Source organism: Xiphophorus couchianus, chromosome 19 (genome assembly GCF_001444195.1).
Source record: "Xiphophorus couchianus chromosome 19, X_couchianus-1.0, whole genome shotgun sequence".
Lineage (NCBI taxonomy): Eukaryota > Metazoa > Chordata > Actinopteri > Cyprinodontiformes > Poeciliidae > Xiphophorus > Xiphophorus couchianus.
This window is the reverse complement of record NC_040246.1, coordinates 14670420-14691066: the sequence shown is the minus strand read 5'-3', so window position 1 is coordinate 14691066 and position 20647 is coordinate 14670420. Positions and strand designations below refer to the sequence as shown.

Here is a 20647-nt window from a genome sequence, read left to right as displayed (position 1 = left end):
GATTCTCTTATTGAGAGACTGGAGCAATGATTCTTACTTATGCAAGCACTGTACTCTAAAATAAGAACCAAATATCGAACTCAACTCGTCTCAATGATTGTTGGAAGGAATTAATTAGTTTTATCCATCTTAATTGATGTAATGCTTAACGCTCAGTTAATTCTATGTATATTTCTTCAGCAACCATGTATCGCCAGTGCAAAGGGGAACAGAAGTCAACTATAACTAAGACAAATGGTGATATATCTTGGATCATAGGTTGGAAAATAAACTGCAGTATCTATAGATTCAAATACCATTTTAAATTACCTGTCTTTTCTGTTAGACGTTCTTAAATGCCATTACTTGGCCAGGTGTACCACAAAGTCATTCTGAACATGCAGCACTTATAAAAGTGCAGCTAATGACATGGAGTGTTGGATAGGCCATTATTAGACAGCTCTAAGAAATTGGATGATCTTAGGAGTGTTGAAAGATTCTCTCTTTTTGCTTTTTCTCATTAAAACTTTTCTAACATGGACTTTTTTTGACCATGTTTGTACCAAATTATATATTTGTTGAAATGTGTTTGATTCCAGTCCAGTTAGAGTGATTAGAAAAACTTTTAGATTCTTCCCCAATAGTGTTATAAACCTCATCTGGACTTCAGCCCCATATGCAATGTTGAAGTGATTGAATTCATGCAATGATATGTGGGTTTATCACACATAGATAAGTGCAGGGGTGGTGTCTGTTTTGTGATGTGAACCAGAGACCAAAGTCCAGGTGCAAGTGGGCAGGGGAGAACGATATTTACTGGACTCCCAATCTGAACTCTGCAATCATGTTTGCACTCAGGTGGAAGAAGATTTGGGAATAACATTTCTTCGCTATATTTCTTAATTATACGGAAGCATTTTTATTTTTAGACAGTTCAAGTAGAGTTTCATTTGAGAATCCTGAAAGAAGTTTCTAAATCTTCTAACTGGCTAAAACAACAAGCTTAGCCTATTTGTCAAAGAGTGAAGGATGAAGTGGAGATGCTGCCTGCTGGCAGTGGCTACAGTGCTGCTCCTCTGTGCAGCTAGAGCTGACATGGAAAACCTCCAAGCTGAGAATCTTAATCTTCTTCCCATAGATGAACACCACAAGGTCTTGAACCGTGGGATGAAAGGTATTTATTTGTTTAGGTTTTCATTATCATTTTGACTTCTCTTATTGTTATTTGTCTGGATAATTTTACAAATTCTTGGCATAAAGTTGAAGATTTGGCAGAACAACCACACAAGTAGGACTGTTTCCCATAGATGAATCAGCTTTATCACAGATTATCTGTGTTACTGTTGTGGAGGATGGTCAAATTCCAGGTTGCAAATGAAATCATTTAGTGACTTATTGATAAGTGTTCTTTTAAGGTAAATTGTCTATCTTAGATGAGATAACTTACCAGACAAACAGTTGGTTTCCAGCAAACAGATGGCTTTTGGGGTTTTGCCTGTTTATCTTAAATAAAATGACTTATTTGGCAAACTCTTACAAAGTTGGATATTTACGTTCTATAAATTTCAAAGTTAGGTTATTATAAAATGAATGAATAGGCATAAAAAAATTTTCTTTTAAAAAAAACAAGCAACTTTGTAGGACGTGAAACTGAGGAAATAGAACTGTGTTTGGAGGAAACAGACAAAATGTAATATGAAGACTTGAGCTAAAAATATTCAACTTAAATCATAAAAAGTAAAACAGAAATAAATTAAATCTAAAAGATAAACATAATAATATGTGACACAAATACAATACAGTCATATAGAAATAAATAAAACTTGTTTAAGTTAAATAACTTAAGTATTTACTTTTGAAACCCAATTTCTCCTTATTTTGCAACCGCACAACTTTGTGCTGGTTTATCACTTAAAATTCTATAAAATACCTTGAAATTTGAGGTGTTAAGGAGAGAAATGTAAAAAGCTTTTAGGGCTATTGACTCAGTTGCCATTTTCTGACTTACTTGTATGCTTATTTCTCCACAGTGTTGCCCAGAGACTGCTATGAAATGCTCCTGGCATCTTCAGGAACAGCCAGAGATGGGGTGTACCTGATCAAACCACATGACTTCCCAGTTGTGGCCTATTGTGCCATGCAGGACGGAGGCTGGACCGTGGTTCAGCATATCACTGTCAACAGCAGTGTGGATTTTGATCGCACCTGGGATGAGTACAAGAATGGCTTTGGAGATGTCACAGGAGATCACTGGCTTGGGAACGAGTACATCTATGAGCTCACTCGAGGCCCTGCCCGCTATAAACTGGGAGTGAAACTCGTAGACAGAGATGCTGTCACCAAGACTGGAGAGTATGACCCCTTTCAAGTCGAGGATGAATCAACAGGCTACAGGTTGAGGCTGGGGTTATTCCAGGGCACGGCTGTGGATGCTCTGACCCTAGACACAGAAAATTACCTTCACGACAACCAGAAGTTTACGACTAAAGACAGAGACAATGATAACTATTTTCAAAACTGTGCCAAGCTGGAGTTTCAAGGTGTGCCAGGAGGGGGTTGGTGGTATGATGCTTGTGCTGGTGCAAATTTGAATCGCAGGAATGTTATTTACTGGCAAAAGGACTGCAACAAGGAGAAACTGTGCAAGTATGCATGGATGATGGTGAGACCTTCAGAAACAGTTAAAGTGATTCACAGTGGACACTGCAAGAATGATGAGCTCTAAAGACATTCTCAGAATTTGCATCAAATTTGAGTCTATAAGTAACAACACAGATAGTGACAAATGTGCCTTTGTTGATAATAGGCACTGACATGAATATTTATTTCCTCACATTTTATTAAGAAATACCGTTAACAACAACAAAATACTGTAAGGAACCAGAATATTTTTCACAAACTTGAAGCACAATAAAAAAACTAACAAAAAAAAAACTTCTGTACAGTGTAAGCTTAACATTTTTCTCCAGTTCACATCCATATGTATTGTCAGAGCAAAGGATAACAGTAATTTCCAAAATTGTAGAAAATTAATTGTTTAAGATAATAGCTTATACTTTAAGAAAATAAACTCAGTTAAAAAAAAATCCTCACAGTATGTTACAGGTTGGCCAGAAATGCAGGAAATATATGATTTAGCAGCATTTTGAATAAAAAGTTGTTTTTTGATCCCAGTGAAAAACCTAATCCTGAGGATGACAGCAATAAAAATTGGTATTCCCCAACCTTCCTCCTACTGTAAACATTGACAATAAAAGCAAGTCATTTAAACTGATCTACAAGTTTGTCTTAAAAAGCATCCTCAGTATGACAAGTGGGATGTGAAACTATTAAAGTCGAATTTATATTTAATTGTCTGACAAAACACGGAGATAAGCATGTAAAGGCTTGTAATAATCACCAAGCACATATTACATATGTTAATGTTCAAACAATAGAACATGTAAAACATTAGCCCTTTAAAATTAAATCTAGCTAGCAATAGAATATTAAAAAGTTATCAGATTTTAGGTTGCCAAATTGCGTCTAGCGGCTAATATGTAACAAAATGCACATCATGCCTTGATTATGACTCTGTGATTTTATTTTTAAACTTATTTACAATGTCACATTTACAGTTTCTCTCAAGTATTTAAACATCTCAAACTTTTTCACAATTTGTCACATTACAACCAAAAAAACAGTTTTTTTGTGGGATTTTATATGACAAGAAGTGCACATAATAGTGTCTTGGATTTGATAATGTTTGATACCTGGTTCTTAACTGGTTTATATATATATATATATATATATATATACATACTCTTTATACTTACTCTTTTATACATCAATAATCACTCTGTTTACTGTTTTACTCTGATACTCTTATGAAATATCCAGTTTGTCCAACTACTATCAAATGTCACTTAATTAGTAAATTAGTGTAATTTAATCGCAGTATTAACAGAGATGTTCTGAGAAAATTTAGGAGGTTTGTATGATAGCACTGGTGAAGAAATATTGCTAACAGAAAGCCGTAAGAGCTCACATTTCTAGTTTGCCACCAGCCATGTAGGTTCCAGCACACCATTGTGGAGAAAACTAACCCCACACATCATCCTGAACACATCATTCCCATGGAGAAAAGCGGTCATAGCAGCACTGTACTATGGGGATTAATCATGTTTTTTGGAAGTCAAATGGAGCTAAATACAAGTCCATCCCAGAAGTAAGCCTATCAGGAAAAAAAGAAAAGAAAAACTTGCTTGGAGCAGAGGTTTACCGTCTGGGAAAACGATGACCTGACACCTGCAACCAGAATTACAGTTGAATTGTTTAGATCAAAGCATATTAATGGGTTAGAATTTCAAAGTCAAACTTCAGATCTAAATCCACAAGAGGCATTTTGGCAAGAATTTAACACTCATGTTTATTGGTACTCTCTTTAACTTTTGAGTTCATTTGAATGTGCATAAATTTCCATCTCTTGATTTACATTATTGTTTAAACATTCTCCAAAAGACCATTATAGCAGCAAATGTTGACAAACAAATGCATGCTACAGTTTTTATTTTTTTTATATTTTTTAAATTTGTTAAAACATTGTCTTTCTGCCTTACCATTACAAATTGCTTTGTGTTTTTTTTCCTACAAAATATCCCAATGGAAAACAATAGAGTTTGCAGTTAAATGACAAAATGTGAAAAAATGTGATGTTTGTAAAACACTGGATATAGTCATTCTTTTTGAAGCAGCAGTTACTCTTCACAACACCAACTGAATTGATTAACACTAACATGTAGAGTCCAAGTTTACAAAGCCAAGATTGTTGGTAAAATCCCAGAACTTACAAAAAAAGTCAATCATGTGAGCTTGGAGTTAACTGCAGGGTTCTGTCCATACCAGTACAGTTTCTCCTCAATCCTTTTCTTTTTCCACTGGCAGAGCAGCAGCATGCGGAATGTCTTTTGAAAGTTCTTGTTGCACAGGGCATAGCACATGGGGTTAACGGTACTGTTGACATAGCACAGCCAGTAGCCCAGGTGCCAGAGGGAGAGTGGGATACAGTCTGAGCAGAAGGTGGAAATCAACACCATGATGTTGTAAGGGGTCCATGTAAGGATAAATGCCAGTAAGATAGCACTGAGAGTCTGAGCTGCTTTCCTCTCTTTGATCAGCACCATCCTTTTTCTCTTGGTGATCTGGCTTTTCAGAGATGTATCTGTAGGCTTGGACACTGAGGAGGTTGAGGGAATGCTCATAGATTCAGCCGAGGAGAAAGTTGAGGACACCAACTTGGTGTTTCCATTTTTGCTCTGGTGTTCCACGTGACCATCTTTGGGCACAGGTTTAAACTTGTAGGACACACATTTGCTACTCTTTTGAGAGCTGCTTTTGGGACGTGCCTGGAAGAAGCTGTCATCATCAAAACTGCTGAGCTGCTCACTCTCACTTCCCACAATGATTCTGTTTGCTTCGCAAGCCTGATTCCTGACGGAGGGCTTGTGCCCCACCGGAGACATTGGCCTGTCCTCATCCTCAGAAGAGGCGTAGCTATTGAAGGTGGTCAACTGACCGGCTTTGGACCACTCATCACTAGTGGATCCAGTGGATTTGGCATGGCTCCTGCTGGAAGATGACCAGGAGGCTTGGTTCTGATCATGTGAAGTTGATCTTAGTTTACAACTAAAACATGATCTTATGATGGTCTTCTGAGGTTGTGCCTCACCAGAGTCCAGTTGATAATTAACGCCCTGAAGTTCTGCCAGATCTTTTGTCCTCTTCTCTGTCTCCTTATAGATCCGACAGTAGAGGATTGTCATAACCGACACAGGAATATAAAAGGCCGCAATTGCTGTCCCGAATGTTATAACGGGCTCAGAAAAAAACTGAATTTGGCATTGCCTTTCAGGAACAGTTCTTTTCCCAACAAAATATTGCCAACAAAGAATAGGTGGGGCCCACAAAATCAGAGACACCAACCAAGCTAAACCTATCATAATTCCAGCTCGTCTAGGGGTCCGTTTGGCCCTGTAAGTCAGAGGCCGAGTAATGGAAAAATATCTGTCAAAACTGATCACAAGCAAGTTCATGACAGAGGCATTACTGGCTACATAGTCCACTGCTAACCACAGATCACAGGCAAGGTCCCCTAAAGCCCAGTAGCCCATCAGGATGTAAGAGGTGTACAAATTCATGGAAAAAACCCCTATGATGAGGTCTGCTGCTGCCAGACTCAGTAAGTAGTAATTGTTCACTGTCTTCAGTTGACTATTGACTTTAAAGGAGACCATTACAAGAACATTGCCCACAATGGTGATGAGGCTGACAATGGCAGACACAGTCGCAATGGTAATCACCTCCCAAAGACTGTGAGTGACCAGGTGGACGTCTTTTGTAGTGTTATTTCTGGTGAAGTTAACTAGGTTTTCTCCTTCCATGGTCTTCTGGATATTACAGGCATCCATCCATCATAAGCATGTTTGGATCTTCCATGTGAGGCAAAGGCATCTGAAATAAAGAAAAAAAAAGAAAGGTAACATCTCTGCCTCACAAAGTATACATCAGTTTAATATTGTATCAAATTGTAAAACTTCATATGTTAAGAAAAGGACAAGTTATATATTCTACCCATTACTAAACCTATGTTTGAATTTACTTGGCATGGTGTTCATTGCTACTTCACAGCAATTTCAAATATCTGTAGGGAGGTACAACGATTTGAATTGCACATAGGTATAGACTTGGCTGATTCTGAGATATTGACATTGAGCTATACATTTTTAGCTTGATCAGTGCTATTCAAACTCAAAATATATTTTTGATGGCTGAGTGTACTATTCATGAGCACTACCAGGCTGCCCAGCAACAACTCTTTATTGTGAATTGTAATGCACAAGAAAATGAGGACTCAAAGTTAGCTATTTTCATATGTTTGAGATATGTTTGAGATTCATTCAGACTTCTAAAGTGAGCAACAGTCTCAATAACAGTGTCAAATTGCTAAGTGAAGGACAGGTTGCACTGTTTTCTCCTTGTATGTTTTTCAGCTTCTGACAGTCTGAAAATATTCAAGGATCGTGTTTACAGCCTTCTAGAAATCTCAAAAGTTAAGATTGGGTTCTGCATGCATAGACACTACTCTCTTCAGAAATGTTATCAGTGGCAACCATACCAATTGTCATTCTGGTGTGCAGCAGACTCAAAATTCAACACCATAGAAACTCAAAATGCTATGTGACTGATGTAGAAATGTATTGTGTGGATATAGTTATTGCTTTAAGCTATTTTAGGGACAGCTATCTCACTACCATAAGAGAGCCTCAGTCTACACGTGCTGGAGATTTAAGTGGAGGCTCTCTGCCGCCCTCTACTGGTGAAGCATAGGGAAAGGTTTTTTCTGAGAATGTTTTTCCACAAGTACTTCCGGTACCAGAGTCGGTGATAATTGGGATTTGCAGTAGAAATCTAAAGAACTGTATGAGAATTCCCATGGAGCTTCATACTTACGTGGCTAAATACTATGAATGGCTCAATCTTTCATATGATGAAGTCATTAAATATGATGTAAAATGCCCTTTCCCGAAGAGGCTTCTTAAATAGTTATAACATGTCAAAAGAGTCAGTTAAAAAGTTCTTTAAAGTCTCAACACAAAGACATTCAACTTTGATTAACTTTGTTATGAACAAGTATCAAGACATTTGTCTCCAATGAGAGAGAGAGTGACAGACAGACAGACAGACAGACAGACAGATAGATAGATAGATAGATAGATAGATAGATAGATAGATAGATAGATAGATAGATAGATAGATAGATAGATAGATAGATAGATAGATATTATCACCATTTTTGGGTGGAAAAAATATCAGATGATGCCTTTTGCTATTTATTACCAGTAGAGGGCAGCAGAGACCCTCCAATCAAATCTCAACCACATGAATGTAAACTCTGGGGTTTTCTTGCAATAGTGAGCCATTTATGCTTAACTGGATAAATGTTTTGGAGACAAGCCAGCTAGATAGCATATGGTTCTAAGTTTGGACATTAAATTTAATTATGTAAAATCAAATGTTAGTGGCATGCAATATTTTTATGATTGTGAAGGTTGTTACAGGTTTTAAAGCAGCATCACTTTCCTAGCAAATGTAAAAAATCGAATGGTAATAAAAACAGAGTGCAACAACGTGCTTAACTGGACCATAATGCCACTTAAGTTAATGAAATGTTATATGTATCTGCCTTTTCCAAGCATGTTTTCCATTCCCTCACAAAAATCTCAAGCCAACTGGTCAAATGGAGTCATGATTTTGAGCCTTGTCTCTCAATCTTTCTGAAATGAGAAACTTCCATTTGCCATATTCCAACCCACCCTCTGTATCTTGTGTGTTACCTTCCCAGTTCCAAAATGGTTGAAAATGAACCGTGCAACAGTTTACCATCAGGGTGTTGAAGGTTCCCTGATGCTCCCAATGTGGATGAACAATGATCCTAAGCTTGATAGAAAATATATATATTTAAAAAAAAGCGCAAAACTGTGTGTCGGTTGAAGCAATTGAATTTTCAGGCGGTCGGTTACTCAGAGTACTGACACACATGTAGGCACTGATAGCTTCTCACATTATTCCCTTAGCGGTCAACAAATAGCACCACACTGGAGAAATTGGCTTTGTAAAAACAGACATTCATTTCCTTGTTGACCAACACTGCCCTCTTCCATTTCAAACCGAACTGGATTGTTTGAGGGTTTTAATCAAAATGCTTCAATAGGAAATTGTATATCAGGACAAATAAATGCTCTCTGGGGCACTAAACAGAATAGGTTTCTGAAAATAACACAAGCTGTAATAGTCTGCTATTTGTTGCAATAAGGAAACATTTATAAACGAAGCAGTGCCTATAAAAAATACTTATGTGAAATCTTTCACATTTGGTCACCCAACCACAAATCTCAATGTGTTTTATTGGGATTTTCAATGATAGATCAGTGGAACCTGGCCCTTAACTGAAAAATGCAATCAAAATGATGCATGGGTTTCTAATGTTTTACAACTAAAAGTGTGACATACATGTGAATTCAGTAGCTTGATATTCTAATATGAAATACAACATAATCAAAATGCCTAGCTTATCCAAGAAGCCCATAAAGCTGCAGAGTTTTGTAAGTGGAAGAATCTATTAACAGGCCAAGTGTTAAGTTTGAATCCCATACAAACCGTCAATATAATAGCAGCAAGGCAAAAAATATTGCTACACAAAAGCCAGTAAAGTTTGCCACAAACTACATAGGGGAAGTGGTAAAAGAAGCTAATCTTGATAGATGAGAGCAAATAGATTTTTTAGCCTACATACAAAGCGGAAAATGTAACTTACATTGCGCATTCTCTTGAGCACATCATCTTTACTGTCGAAGATGTTGGTGGTAACAACTTGCCATATGAATGATTTTCTACAGCAAGTACAGGGAAGCTGCTTTGAGTTGGTGGAAAATGTTTTAGACATTTCACACTTGAAACTGTAATTGGAGTGTAAGGTGGTTTGTATAAAATGTTAAATTGATCAAACAGAGATGCACAAGGAAGAAAGATCTGTCTTAACAGCCCTTTTAATTTAAGAGCCCAAAGCAATGGCTGTAATCAAAGCCTATTACTTGAGAAATACCTGCTTTCAAAAGCCTTTCTTTTACAGTGCAAGGTCAGCATTCCATCAGCCATCCATGATGCAGACAAATAACATTCCGGTATTGTGACGTGCTGTGTGCACAATTGTACCTCATGAAACAAGCACAAAAAATGCACAATGTAAGTTACTTTTTTCTATTCTTTATCAGATCTGGTTTTTATTAGAAATCTCTCAAACTATGAGTGACAAAGACCTTAAATTGCTAATTCTAAATTGATGTGCATATAAATATAAGAAATAATTATGAAACCAAGAAACAAAAAGAGAGAAAATGATACAACTGTTTTATCTTTCTAAACCAGCACCACGGACAGCACCGTGAGTTTATCAATGAGAGCAAACCTAAGTCTGAAAAGTATTTACTGAGTACAGAAGGTGTGAAGATTATATTCAGCTGAGCAACCTGTGACCTTGAAGCCTTGGAAGGTGTGTGAATGGCTAAAAAGCTAAAATAATTACATAAAGAATTAAATAATTTCAATTTACAACAGTAATATTACCCCCCTTTTCTCTTTCCAAAAGTAATCCTCTGGTTTTGGAGTTAGTGGTCTCACCTGGCTGAGCCAACTGAATCAAAAATGCCAGGGACAATTTTACAGATATGATTACAAGAAAGGGTTGGGCGATTCCTCTGTTGCTATAGGGACTCCAACGTGGACTTTCTTTTACTCCATTTTTGTTCCTGAAAGATGATCTGTCAGTGTAAGAAATAAAATATAAGGAATGACATGAAGCTCCAAATAAAGCATAATACATGTTTCAACAGAACCTAGTGCCATTTAATTTCAGTATTACTATTAAAGACGCATAGCACAGACGGATTTTATATCTTGACTAGAAAGACCTTTTTAAACTTTTCCACTAGCCACAACGCAGGAAACATGTGGAAGAAGGCGATCTTGTCAGGTGAGACAGAAACTGAGTATGCAAGCTAACTCTGCACATCACAGTTAATGTTAATCCAAAATTAACATGGGAATGGCCACATTATGCTGTGAGAATGATTCACTTCAGCCGAGACAAAGAATTGGTCAGAGTTGATTGGAAGATGGAGCAAAATAGAGAGCAATCCCTGAAAAAAAACATTTTAGAAAGATGTGCAATGGGGGTAGAGGTTCAACTTCCATAAAATAAATATACACCCTGAGCAACAGAAATGTAGTTTTGAACATTAATTACCAAATTATTAATAATGACTACCAGCTCACTTAATAGATTTAGAAGAACTACCATGTAGTCAAACTTTTTCAAAAAGTAACAAAAAAAAGAAAAAACCAATTCTTATCCTTGCTGCTTGTTGAAAGAAAAACGTTTCCAAGATTACTTGTATTTCTGGAACTTTGTGTCATCAAATATTTTAAAAACAGTTTTTAAAACCTCATTATTGTCATATATTCCTTTAGAATTTGAATGCATTTAATTAAGAGATACACTCTCCTCTCAGCTTGTAATAGTCATAATAATTTCTCTGATCACTGAGTACAAAAAAAATAATTAATCCCGCTTATTTAATGATTTACAAATACAAAGTTAAGTTAGGTTGGCCATATCCATGTTCTAACTTTAGAGGTAAATGAAACAATGCATACCGAACCACTGCCCAACCCTTTTCTTATCTCAAAGGGTTTCTGCGAACTTTCTCCATTGGAGTTACATTTTGAGTAGTATTTCCCTGAAGAAGTTACTCATTTTAAATGAGGTTGTTAGTTTTACACTGGAGGTAACTTGTTTTGGAAAACTGATGTTCATAGACGCATCAATGTAGTTTGAGTGAGAAAAAACAAAATAGGCAAAAATAGGGGGGAAAAAAGTCTAAATTTGTCAAAAAAAAAAAAACAGACTTGTTTTAAAAACTGCGTATCATTCTAATTTTTAAGCCATGTTATTAAGTTATTTTAAACAATTTTATGTTGCTCTATAATGTAAAATTCTCATAAAATATATTTGAGTTTTTGGTTGTGTCATCATAAATTGGGAAAAATTTCAAGTGGTGCAAGTATTTTCTTCTGTAAACCATGACAATATGTCCAGAAAATCTCGCATATGTAGGACTTTAAAGGTATGTGAAAGATTGTAGCAGCATAGCAAAAGCTATGCAACGTTTTGTTTATGAGCAATTTCACAGTCAAAGTACTTTTCAGAACATAAACAGGATAGAATAAACAGTGATTATGTTAAATGAAATGTAAAACCAGACTGTTATGAATATTTCCCAATACACACACATGGACCCCCCACTCATGAACAGAATATACAAATGGAAAAGCTCTTGAGGTCAAGAGGTGGAACAAGTCAAGTTCACTAATAGCCTCTAAACCAAGACTGAAAGCACTTGGTACGTCTGGAACACAGAGTATGGACATCTTGATAAATAGTGTATATAGTGTGTTGTGACCCGCTTTTGGGCATTGCTTGGATACTGTTTGGTATCACATGTGACAAATTACTGGGGGGAAGGATTCTAACCTTGCGTGGGCAGGAAAAAAGAAACTGCAACAGTACTGCCGATAAATTTTTCATGCTCATATTTAGGATGTTCTTGCATAACTGGATTTTAAATTAAACGAAATGCATTCTACTACTAAAGACAATGTTGTAAATCTGTTGGAATATTGTGCAAGAAAATCTCATTGCCCTGACCAAGAAATCCAAATCTCCCTTATTATATATACATCCTAAGAGTATCAGAGGTCCTTCTGAAATATTGTGCTAGCTCGCTATGCATTAATAATGGTTATTGATCCGTTAGTTAACAGTGTCCTGCTTTTGAGTGAAGACAGGTTGTGTAGCAGAAATCCACGCTGAGTCTTCATGCTAGGGCGCTGAAGGCTGGCTTGAGGTCCTTTGGCACCTGGCCATCACTGCTTCTGTCCTGCAGCTTTGCATGATGGCCCTCACCACGCGCTGCTCCTAGTCATCCGCAACCTTTCTCTACACCCCTGCTTTGGTTGTAACACAGCAGCTCAAGCAGGCCAATATCGTGTGTAGTTTGTAGAATAAAGATGGAAGTGGACGACGACAGAGCAGTGAGTCAAAGCAAAGGAGCCAAGGGATGTCGTGTGTATCTGCGCAGTGATTATGGATGATTTTCAAATCAGCCCACAACTCCTTGGCACACTGGTTGGTGTTTACTGCAGTCAGCCCACTGACCCATGATTAACATCCCAGCATATGTAACTTTCTTTCTGGAAAAATATATTCCTTGAATCAGTTTTGGTTTAGGTTCAGTCTTTCAGTGAAGCAGAAGAGAAAGAGAATTATAGGCATTAAAAGCTCCTGAAATATTACTGCGGATAGCAAAGAACTGAATGATGGTTACTGCACTGTCCTAAAATGCCTCAAATCTTCTTCGCAAAAAATATACGCAATTAGTAGACTTAGGATTTTATTTTACCAATTGTTCAAACTTTAACTCTTAGAAAATGTTTTCAGAAATGTAAGCTGTGTTACATCAGTGGCATTATAATGAACTATACAGTTTGCATAACGGCCAAAAGGGGAAGTGCAGTTATGTGCCTCTGTTCACCAGCAGAGGGTTATGTAGAGTTATTATGGTTTGATTAGTGATGAACTTAAAATAAATGGAAAAGTGCGTAACATTCTTTTCAAATAATATACATACATTTTAATTCAGTTACAGGTTGGAGTATTTTTATGACCATCTAACCCAGTAATTCATGAAAATAATCAACTGCAATGAAAAATTAAACTGGTTTAGTCCTTGGGTGGGAAAGGCATCTTGTTCAAGTTGTCAGATTCTAATGTGTAGAAATTGTTGAACAGGAAAGTTGAACCACGAATTGTTTTTTGACTTTAGTTTAGGAGCCTGGAGAACAAATTGCTCAAAGTGAGTATAAATTGGCACATTTAGTTAAATCTGATTTTGTAAAACTAATTAATGTTTCAGATTGTACAAAATCTGTTGATGTTGGTTCTGGAAACTCTCTCCACCATATTTCAAAAAATATCTTATTGAACTGCTGTGTTACAATCCAACTCTCCTGATTGTCAAGGTGTTGACAGGTGTATTAAAACAACAAACAAAAAACAAGACCATTGATTGCTAATAAAGATGTTTGGGTGTTACACATGCACTCTTACTTATTCCAAATAGCACTTCATTCTCTTTTTGACTTACCATCCATACAGACGTAAATTAAATTATCTTTTCAATTTACTTTTGAAGTGCTATATTGTCCTGTCTTCTAATCTGTCATGTTTTTAATGCTCTGTGCACTGTGGAAAGGCATTAAAGGAATTAAATTTGTCTGTTTTCCTATGTAAAAATCATATTAGGGTTTTAAGTGTCTCCTCTTAGCTATGATTTTAAGACAAAAGTAAACTTAAAGTAGATCTAACCTACAATGAGAAATGATGAACAGGATCATTAGATGAATAATATGATCCGCTTATGTACCCCACAGTGGATTTGGCAGCTGCTGAAGGGAATAAAGCGATAACACAGAAAGCCTCTGGGAGTTTTGTTTTCAAAGCATCTACAACCTCCTTCTCTTGCCTCTTTATTTCAACAATAAAATTATATGTGTTCTCACCAAGAATTTTTGAGATACCAGTTTGTGTCGGCCATTTTTTGCTTTTCATGTACGTTTTGATATTGCTACTAATTGGCAGAATTTTTCTGAACTCATCACATGTGTGCAAAACAAAAGCTACTGGAAGCCAAACATTTCTCCACCAACACAATCCACAGTCTGGTGATTATTTTTCTAAGCTCACCAAACCATAACTCTGTTGAGACAACTACTTCATTGGTTTTCTCAAAAGAGACCCAGAACTATTTTCACATTTGTTGCAACACCTCATAGGATCCGTGGGGACTGGAAGGACTCGTTAAAATCACGCTTCACTGCTTAATCCCCCTCTGTATTGTCATTTCCAGTTAATCAAAAAGCAGGACAGGAATGGTTTTGAAACGTGGCTGTTTCAAAAATGTATTGATTGCTTTTTTGTAAAAAAAAATAATAAAAAAATACAGTACATTTCAAAAAATTCCTGAAAGAAAATGTATGCAATTTTGGAATTTTACACAGAAGGTTGGGGAAAAATACAGAACTTTAAAAATATGTGTTCTATTTTCAGGTTCATAATTTTTATAGAAATATGCAACTGCTGGATGAAGATTAACACAGAAGCTTCGTGATTACGTCAGCAAAAAAAAAAGTTTTTGAGATAAATTTTAGAAATAAAATGCACATGTTGTTTCCAAACTTGTGCACCTTTTTTGCCAGTAATTTATACTTTTTACAATAAAAATGTGAAGCACTTGAACAGCAATATGCAATTTGGTGAATGATAAGTCATTGCCGAAAAAAAACTATGCACACACATCTTTTCAGGGGCACATCTTCTGTTTTGTTCATTAGGGTAAAAAGGCTTCATTAAAAATACATCTCCTCTCAGACATGCCCTTGTGCACACATGACGTCTTTTCCCCTTGAATTCAGGTCATGCCTTTGTGCATTAATCAAAAAGCGCACGTTTAATCAGTCATGATTCTCTTGAGACTGAGCAAGCCACCTCAAGAAGAAAAAGAAAAAAAGACACAAAAAGAGAAATATACTCACAATTCACTTTGATCAGGTCTCAGTGTTGGCTGTCCAAGGGAGCAAAGTTCACAGTTAATCCTTTTGTTTTGCCTGGGAAGCTTTTGGGTCAATTGTGGCACCGAGGAACAGGATCATAACACAGCTGAAGAGAACTCTGGTGGAAGAGAAATCCTGCTGACTTGACCCTTGCATGCCAAAGGGATCCGGAGGGGAAAGTCTGAACAGAGAGGGGGAGAAGAAACAGTCTGAAGGGCAGGATGGACAGCGGAACGCTTTGGGCATCCCTGCGTAAGGAGAGCACTCTCCAAATAGCTCCAAAAAGTCTCCTCTAAAAGCAAAGCTGCCTTCCTTTCTCATTCATGAATTTGAAACAAATCTGCACTGAAGCCAAAGAAATTGCAGAACAGAACTTTTTCTTGAAGAGCGAGCAGAGTGAGACGCACTGTGCTCCCTCTCAGGCAAGTTAAAGCAGAATGGCACAGTGAGACAGCCTGATGTCGGAGCCAAGTCACGGCTGCTGCCACTATGCTGCCGCTGCTGGAACTACTCAGGCTGACAGACACAGATGTAGCTGACGCTAGCAAGCTGGGAGGAGAAATTCCCATAGGGGTGAATGGTTCATCATGTTTCGGCACAGTGAGCAGGCAGTGTGGACTCTAGAGGGTGGATGGGGCAATGGGGGTGGGGGTGGCTTCAAGGAATCCATTTTGGAAGGCTTGAGGGCAGAAGAAGGAGTAACGCTATGGATTAGCAGTTGAGCTGAATGTTGGATTGTGTTTTTACTTACAAAAAGAAATGCAAAAAGTTACCTTGATTGTAATCTGTCGCCGCTTAACTGAAGCTCAAGCTCTGCTGTTCATAGAACAAATTCATCAGTGCTATGCTGATGTCTTTGAACCCACATGGGAAAAAACTGACATGGCTGGGCCAGATAAGCAGAGCGCAGATGTGACAGATGTTTTCTTTCTATAGCACTCTGTGTGATTGTGTGTGTGTCTTTAAACATGTGCGCGTGTGTCTGCTTGGGTGCGAAGTGTGTTTTAATCTGGATGATGGGTGCTGATCTGTTCCAGGAGTTCTCATTTAAAGCGCCAGAGAAAAACACTTGTAGAACCAGGCTGCTGATGACACATATTTAAATTTATTTATGGCCCTGATATATGTGCTCCATCACAAGGCAACAAAAAGAGACACTCATTCGAGATCACTATACCTAAAGCCTAAAAACCAGGCTAGAATTGTAGAGTAACCAACAAAACTGAGCAAGCCACCTCAAAAACTGTTAGGTAAGCATTAGTGTTACCTAACAGGACTAAAGAAGGAGTCACCAGAGAGAACCCTTGTATGCACAGGGAGTGCATACAGTATTCATATAGAAATGCAGGTAATAGTTGGTTTTTATATTGTATTATTTTATCTATCCATTTTCTTACACCCTTATCCCTAGTGAGGTCAGGAGGAGCGCTAGTGCCTATTTCCCACAGTCAACGGGCGAGACACAGGGTACACCCTGGACAGGTCGACAGTCCATCGCAGGGCAACACAGAGACCAATAATCATGCACACACACTGGCACTAAACAGAATTTAGTTGTTGAAAAGTTTTCGCCAAGGGATTTGTGGATGTGTATGAATTGAGACTGAGACGTAGGAGCACTGGCCGTGCCTTTTTGTTAATAGAATACGCATAGTTGGGTCTCCCTGGGGGTGTTGGTGATGAGAGGAGAATGAAAATGTTAATGTTTGCGAAGCCGCCTTGGGTTCTTCAGAACCTCTTAGGTTTTATTGACATTCACACCCTACAACAGCTCCAGCATTTAATTCAATATTTGACTATTTCAGTAGCAGATTTATATCAGAGATCAGGACAGACCAATCAATCTAACAGTCATGTTTTTGGAGCTGGAGATCCCAGAGAGAACCCACACATGCAAAATTCAGAAAGACTCCGAGCTGGGAATTGAACCCAGGATCTTTTTGCTGCAAGGCAACAATGCTACCAACTGCACCACTGTGCAGCCCCCAGTATTATATCAAATTAAATTACATTATATTACCGTATATTACAATTTACTTAATTACTGAGTAATGCTTTATGCTGGTTTTTTGTTTTTTTTTGTGTTTTTTGGCAAATTTTTACTTTATTTTATACTTATATATGTGTACTTATACTCTTTGCTTCAGAGTTAGCTGTGACATGCAGTGAGGTTCATGGGTGGTGAGGCACTGATTGCTCTGGAGTCATAGAGCTCCAGTAGTCCCTTCATTAGTCTGAGAATATAAAAACAATTAAATTATTATTTTTATTAACTATTCTTCAAAAAGCAACATTTAAAATATAAACAGAAGAATTTTTGTGAGAATGTATATTTCAATATTTTATTTATTTGACATCAGCCAAAGAATATGTCCATTTTTGTTATGCTTGAAGATTTTAGTTTAAAATATGCCTCTTATTCACCCATAGCAGTTGTGTGTTTGATGACCTGTTAGACTTTTAAAAATAAATCTATAATTTAAAAAATAACCTTCTGAAATCTTCAGAACTCACACAATAGTACCAGCAAAAATTCAAGATTGACATATGAAAAATTTTATAGTTAAAGGATTCTTCACATACCACCCATCCTGGAGAAAAAGACACTATGCTTAAAATAATCCGATGTATTTTCTCACCTACTACTAAAGCCTAGTTAGTGGACAAAATACACATGCATCATACCCCTCAATATGTGTCATAATGAAACAGCCTGTCTGAAATGATTTTGCTTGAAGATTAAATCTATATGTTTGTGGCCTCACGATTAATGCCTGACATGAAAATCCCAGCTAAATCTGTTCCCAGCACATCTGTTCCACAGAGTGTCGTATGTCGCTGCTGTCTTCCACTCTCCCCAATCCCAACCCCCACACACCCACCAGGCCTGACCTGCTGATCTGAAGTCATTTCCAGGCAGCAGGCCAGAGGACAGACACCTGGCTCATCATTGTTGTTGAACTGCTGACCTGCTCACACTTTATAATGCTGCTGCATTGTTTTATATAATACATCTGCACACTAACACATAAATGGAGTTGTGCACATACAAGCAGTGCTGCTTTGGATGCTTCATCATATCAATTTAACTTGTAGAAATTTTAGAAGCTATGAAAGGCTCATGCATTTTTTACTCACTAACTATACTACGATATATGAAAATGGACTCTAATAGGTGATATTGAACAATTAGAACACATAAAATGTTCTTACGAGATACTTCACTGAGCTAGACATCTAGTCGAATTTCCAAAATCCAACTATATTGACAGAAATACAGATTATACAATGACGAAGAGATCTGGTCACTTCCCCCAACCTAAGATTTCAGCCATCTTCCTTTATCAATCTTGTGTGTCCTAAAGGCATACTTGTTTTTCCACAGGTCCCTGTCAGATTCTCGAATGCCTGTGAGTGAGACAAGATGAGGTCGGACATAAGCACAGCTAGAGATGGATTGCATCTGTCTAAAGTCCACAGGGGCTTGCTTATCCTCTGACCCAGTTGTGCACCCATTTTCCAGCAAAAAAACAACAACAACAAAAAAACAATCTGCTGTTTTAGTGTAACGGTAAAAGTTCTTATAAAATTTATTTTAGAGCTCCATATTGGAAATCATGCAAAATCATACACCTGTTAAAGCGAATTAATTACCCAATTTAGAGTTTACTTGAATCACTATAAACAGAAGATACCCATGATCAATAGTTCACTATTAATTCTCCTGTCCACTGGGTTATATCTCACCACAGTGGCTAAAAGCATCGAGTCTTGTTATGTCCTTCCTTCTACAAGGCTTTGATGTGCTGCAAATGTTTATTTCCCATCAGGCCACCTTGGTTTGTGTGTGTTTGTGTGTCCCTCTGGTACCGAGTAGCAACTCCTTTTTGACATAATGATTTGCCATCACTGGGTACCGTTTCAGAGGATTTACAAGTCCCCCTGCTGTGTAGCATGCTTTTATCCCTTAGTATTGCAGGGAGCCCTGTTTGCTCTCAGAAGACTAAAAAAACTGCAGTGTTTTCTTGTTTTTAAGTCTTTGCTGCACATAAACTGTACTTTAATCTTTTAAACGTTATTTTAAACAGATTGCACAAAGTTTCATCTGAGCCATAAGCAAATACAATGACATTCTAAAAATGGTGACTGCAATGTTTTCAGCTGGTGCTGGGTTGCACATTAGCCTTTTTGTCTCACAATGCAACTTTAATGCTTCCTTGTCAGAGAAGATTAGATGGTAGGCAGTTCCTACAGCGCTGCCTTGATGAACTGCTGGTTTCCATTCCTTTTAAGACACCCTACACTCGCCAGCCAAACCTCTTTAGGCGTGTGCACATGATAAAGTGTAGTTTCTATATTTTTTAATTCTAGCCCATAAATTCTTGTCACAAACATTGGCAGCTAAACTTGGATGTCTTCAGTAACAACAAAAAATAGTTAAATATTAACATTTTTGGTGCCTTCTGACAGGAGTGAGAGATTGGGTTTTTCCACAATAATATGAATGTGACTTACATTAGACAGTTATCCCTACATAGAGAAAGAGAGTGAACAGTTCCTTCTCCAGACACAATAAAATTTTTCCCCTTTGCCAATATGTACCTTCATTTTGTACCCATGTGTTACCATTTTGTCCTCTCCAATTTGCAACCAAGAAGGCCTAAAATGTAAAACATTGAACAGCGGAAATGACCAGCACCCTCGTGTCTCAGTTAGATGTTTACTTTTGGTTAGTAAATAAGCTGATACAATCTAAAGTAAGACAAAGTCATTATGATATTAAAGTACAATCTTGTTGTAATATGGAAATTTCTTGTGGACAAGTTCCCATGTTTGAGTGACTTCTGCTGCAAAAGTTTAGTTTTTTGTTGGACTCTAGGTTCTGTGTTTTTAATGCAGGAATAAACTTTTCATATATCAAAATATGCAAGATAATATCTAAGATTATAAGGTAATATCTTGCTATCAGGAATAAAATACATGACCAGCCACCTGAGAATAGGAGGGGAGGCAAAGAATGTGGAGTGCTTAGGGATGTAGTGCACTTGCTACATGAGAGTGAAAATGTAGGAAGAGACTGTGATGTTGTTTCTGACTGACTCCTTGGCAACACAAACTTTTGTTCTCCACAGCTGTTCTAAATACGTGATTATCTCACATGCCACAAATCCATTCTCCATGCGTTCCTGTGTATACAGCCCTCTTGTTATTATTCATTACTGGTTCCTACCTTTACTTTGACTGTGCTCCGTAAAGACGGCAACAAACTTAATCTGAAGCTGAATAATCAATGCGGAGTCACATGATTGCGGTATGTTATTGTCCTGCCCCTCTCTGCTGGGGTTCCACCTCCCACCATGCATCCTCTGTTTTGCAGGGGATGCAAAACAGACGCAAAAAAGTG

The 20647-nt window shown here is 37.4% G+C and overlaps 2 protein-coding genes across 2 annotated transcripts; one reads left to right on the top strand and one right to left on the bottom strand.

Moving 5' to 3' along the window:
- The first annotated feature begins 54 nt into the window (after positions 1-54).
- LOC114134253 (fibrinogen-like protein 1-like protein) lies at positions 55-3735 on the top strand. The gene is made up of 2 exons (XM_028000727.1): positions 55-1153; positions 2010-3735. The coding sequence occupies exons 1-2, from the start codon at positions 1009-1011 to the stop codon at positions 2702-2704; spliced, it is 840 nt and encodes a 279-aa protein (XP_027856528.1). The 5' UTR covers positions 55-1008; the 3' UTR covers positions 2705-3735.
- Positions 2759-15868, bottom strand: chrm5a (cholinergic receptor, muscarinic 5a). The gene is made up of 2 exons (XM_028000712.1): positions 15226-15868; positions 2759-6468 (listed from the first exon to the last, which is right to left on the bottom strand). Exon 2 carries the CDS (start codon positions 6423-6425, stop codon positions 4821-4823), a length of 1605 nt encoding a protein of 534 aa, XP_027856513.1. The 5' UTR covers positions 6426-6468; positions 15226-15868; the 3' UTR covers positions 2759-4820.
- Positions 15869-20647: the final 4779 nt, after the last annotated feature.